Source organism: Aegilops tauschii, chromosome 5 (assembly GCF_002575655.3).
Source record: "Aegilops tauschii subsp. strangulata cultivar AL8/78 chromosome 5, Aet v6.0, whole genome shotgun sequence".
NCBI classification, from domain to species: domain Eukaryota; kingdom Viridiplantae; phylum Streptophyta; class Magnoliopsida; order Poales; family Poaceae; genus Aegilops; species Aegilops tauschii.
In genome coordinates this window covers 294234953-294239429 of record NC_053039.3, presented here as the reverse complement: position 1 = coordinate 294239429, position 4477 = coordinate 294234953, and the positions used below count along the sequence as shown (strand labels likewise).

The following is a 4477-nucleotide window of genomic DNA, read 5'->3' as shown; positions in this document are numbered from 1 at the left end:
CACATTTAGTGAAAAATCTTCTATGTTTTGGGATAATCCCTGATTTTATTTCTCACTATACTGTAAACAATATGGTCTATTATCTGAGGAATAAAATCTGTTGCTTTCAAAAGAAATGTAGGTTGCTCTCAATAAAAGAGAAAGGAAAAAAGGAAACTGTGGGTCCCGTTCCGTGTTCTAGCATCCACGAACGATGGACATTGAGGGCGCCGATCACCTCTCACGACTGAAAAGGATTCCATAGAACAACGTGCTGGTACACAGTACACTACCAGTTTCCTCACAAGTTCATGACATTAATACAACAATAACAAGGCAATAAGCCTCCCAATTGGCATGAAACAACATCAATTCATCTACTGAAACACGGAAGCACAGCAGATACAAGCTACATACTAATAATTATAAGGCTACTCCAGGGACCTCGCATCGCAAAGATGGTGCATAACTCATGTGGAACATGGAGCTGCTGCTGCTTAGGTTCTACTAGTATCCGAGGTCGACGGTTAAAACACTTTCCTCTTCAGTCGGTTCTCCGAACGCGGGGTGCTGCCCATGTCACGCTGTTCGTCTGGGCTCAAATCAGCGTCGCTGTCATCATCCGGGTCCTCCAAACCAAGGTTCAAGTTCAGCTCGGTGCTGCCGCCTTTTCTGGTAGGGTTCTGTGGCACACCCGAAACCTGAAAGAGGGTACAGAGACACGTATAAGTTTTATCACTGTGATATGCAGAATGCTGTGTTATCTCTCTGGCAAGGAAAATGTTGTACTGACAACCAGGAGTATAAAAAAATTAATGGGGTCCTTTCCCAGTTACTTGGCACAAGGGAAAATGAGCTTAGCACAATAGATGCAACAAATGAACGCAAACATATCGCTGAACTTTACAAATAAAATGATTGAAAAACTACTACTTGTACTTGATGTATCAATTCTGTTTATTCAGCTATATCCATTTCCCAAATGAAAGCCCAGCAAATCCAAAATACATGAAACTGAACTTCTCCATTATTTTGGCTCTGTCGGGTGAAATTTCCTTATACCATTTGTTTACCATCAGATGACGAATCTGTATCATTAGCCTTATCCTCGAACTGGAAGTTACATTGTTAGAAGTGCCGTAACTAGATTCAAATAGACAGTCACTACTGGCAATATTTTCGGTGCACACATACTTCTACACAAATTGATTGCATCCACCAGTTCTAAGTCTCTCTGTAAAGCAAACCTGAAGCTCAACATCACTGTCGACTGTAGGAACAAAGTAAAAGAGCACCAAGACCTATGCAAGAAATAGTTGCATCCACAAGAGGCTATCATATATGTACACAACAATTGTAAACATACAAGTCCATTTTAAACCCTAGACTTGGTGTTAAACCCTGAATTATGAAACTGTCCATATTAAACCCTGAACTTTCTAAAACCATTCACTTGAAACCTACCTCGGTTTTGGATAATGGTTGTGCATTTCAGGGTCTTCACAGAAATTGTTCTTCTTTTGTAGAAGTAGGAAATGTTAAGAAATTCAGAGTTTAAAATAGATGGTTTTTGAAAGTTCAGGGTTTAATATAGATGGTACGGTATCATAGTTTAACCCTTTAGGGCTCAAATCAGACCAAGCACAATAGTTCAGGATTCAGATGGACTTTATTTCAAAAGCATATCTGAATACAGGTGACGAATGACAATAAAGAACACTAGGTAATCAATCAATGACCCCATATTCGGTTTTTAACCATCAGTGCAACCACTAAATTGACTAATTTAGGAGTGTCACCAATAGTCAAATTCTAACCACAAGGCTAAATCTTGAGCCTTGAGGCAGAAGCAGAGGCACAACCGCCCAAACAATCACTCAGAAATCTCCACAATTGTTGAACCAGCACGCTCGCCTTGAACGAGTTGTACTGAAGAATTGCAAGGCCTGCTATTGCCCATTTTTGCCCGGAAATAGCCTACTACCCTCATCAACTGAGTCTGAAATTCCCACCATACACTGATTACGCTACAAAACCCTAGCACAACCCAAGCTGAAGTAGAAGGCCAACCCCCAAATCCTACATTTCCGGCGTCCAGACCCTAGTTGCTGACGCTAGCGCCAAAATCATCCAAGAAGAACCCGTGTGGTCTCCTATCCCCTCCTACATTGTGCCTAAAACTATGACCCGGGAGAAGCCAAGAAGGCAAGAACGGCCAAATGTCCGACCTCCGAAGCAGATCGAACCCACCAGAGCGCAATAAAGCAACTGAACAATCGCAAGACCTAATCTTTGAAGCCAAGAAGCCTCACCGGAACGTATCGCCGTCTGGTGGCCGCCGCGGCGACCTCCTTGCCGTTACCGTCGCCGGCACCGCTCACCGGTGCCCACTTGAGCAGCACCACCTTGTTACCCCTTGGGCACCCAATGGGACCCATACCGGCGGAGGCGGACCCCGCGCCGCCGCCGGCGAGAGGGGCCCACGCCTTGCGCCACTTCCTGACGGGCCCACTGAAGGAGGCGTTGCTGCTGCCGACGGGGCCATAGCGCGTGGAGGAGCGGCTCAGCCGGGCGCCCACCGTGTCCATTTCACGGGGGCGGGCGGCGGCAGCGGCGGCTTCGGTTCTCCTCCGGCGAGGTGGGTAGGGAGTAGGGTGCAGGGGAGGGCTTCGGTGTTCCTTCCACCTTTGTGGACGATGCGAACTCTCGAAGTTTGCAGAGGCTAGTATTTTGTTTCTTCTCCCTCTCTTCTAAGGAGTGTACACGTGGATCGCACGCACGAGATTTGGTAACCAAATTATGAAAAAATACCACACTATAGCATGTAAGCTTTAAGTCATATATGCATAATGTAGATGTTCGTTTAATTCTTATAGTTCATCTCATCCAAAATCAATTAGTTTTATAAAAATAATCTATTTTAAGATTCATGGAAAATTGTGCATTGTAAAGCATAAAGTAAAAACAAAAAGTGAAAATTCATTTAAAAAAAGTTTGAGAAATTAATATATGGAAGATTCTAGAGAACAAAGGAGAAGTGCTTGTTTTTTAGGTTCGTGCATTATGCTTAAGTTCAACCATGGAGTCTTCTAGATTGTACATGTGGCAGAATCTAGTGGAATGTAGATGATATCCAACAGCCAGTAGTGCTCGAATTTGCCATCTCTGTACCGTTGGATTGGCTTTATCCAACGACCAGCTTTCAAAATTATTCGCACACTATATAGGGGTATAGACAATGCTAGTTTAGGGCATCTTATGATTTGTTGTTTTAACAAACCAGCGTGCTACGAATTCGCCGGCTGGTCTTTTTAAAAAGATCGACTAGGAAAATCTGACACATCAAGCGGGCGAGCACGTCTTCATCATGACAACACAAATCTTGTTATCCTAAAAAAACACAAATCTTGTTGTAGATTTTTTTTATATAACATAGGTCTTATTGCAGATTTTTTTGTAATATAGATGATTTTGCAAAAGCTTGTCTAAGCTATCGTCATTGTGCACCGTCCGTCTTTAGCAACACCGTTGCAAAAACAAAAAACCAACAACACCCTTGTTGCAAATAAATTATCCTCCAGCTACCATGGCCATGGACAAGCTCAAGCTTGGGGCGGCCCCTTCTTGCCATCAATGGGTGGTGCTTGCACACAGGTTGCCAAATCAGCAGGAAGGGCTCCCTAGGCGTCGACAATGCCAACAAAGACGTTGTGCGCCACTCAAGCTACGACCGGGCCACACGAATGTCGTGCATAACCGCCGACGTCAGTCGGCGATCCCGATCTAGATGCAAGGGGAAATAGGTGTGCAACACCAATGTGTGTGGCGGGGCGGCCGACTGTCGGCGCCTCATCTAATTTGCAGAGGGGAGGAGAGACGCGAGAGGAAGAGGAGAATCAAGGGGACGATGTTGCTGTTGGGGTGTTGTTTCGGGAATCAGGAAAGGTGAAGACGTGTGTCGGTCCATAGGGACACGGTGGACGCGGTGTCTCTTTTGAGCCGGTTGATGCTGAGTGTTTCCCCTTAAATAAGCATGAATAAAAATGTAGAAATATGATAAGAACCACATGTGCAAAACATAGAATTATGAAAACGCACTGCATAATTGGATGTTTGATTCACAGGAATAAGTAATCTGCGGAACTGGATGTTTGATTAATACATGAATAAAGATAACCAACCAATGATTGAATGGTTAGGGCAACCTGATGAGTGTTATTTTTACACTTCTCTACCCTTAGTTTAAAACGATATAATTCATTAAAACCAAGATATTCGCTCCAATATTGCCACTAATGACTATTGGATGCATAACAAATCCTCTCTTTATTATGTATCGACGGGAAATGGGCTAAGTATGGACGAAATTAAGTGAGAACGTGAGAAGGAGTAAAGGAGGAGATAGAAGAAATCAAGAGGAGGCGCACCAGCTAAACCAGAGCAAAATACGGTGTACCATACGATCGCAACCGCTCGTATGGCAGGGAAACCGAGTCTC

General features: G+C 44.0%; 1 protein-coding gene across 1 annotated transcript; it reads right to left on the bottom strand.

Moving 5' to 3' along the window:
• Nucleotides 1-220: 220 nt before the first annotated feature.
• LOC109746858 (uncharacterized) lies at nucleotides 221-2696 on the bottom strand. The gene is made up of 2 exons (XM_020305960.4): nucleotides 2292-2696; nucleotides 221-680 (listed from the first exon to the last, which is right to left on the bottom strand). The coding sequence occupies exons 1-2, from the start codon at nucleotides 2565-2567 to the stop codon at nucleotides 507-509; spliced, it is 450 nt and encodes a 149-aa protein (XP_020161549.1). The 5' UTR covers nucleotides 2568-2696; the 3' UTR covers nucleotides 221-506.
• Nucleotides 2697-4477: the final 1781 nt, after the last annotated feature.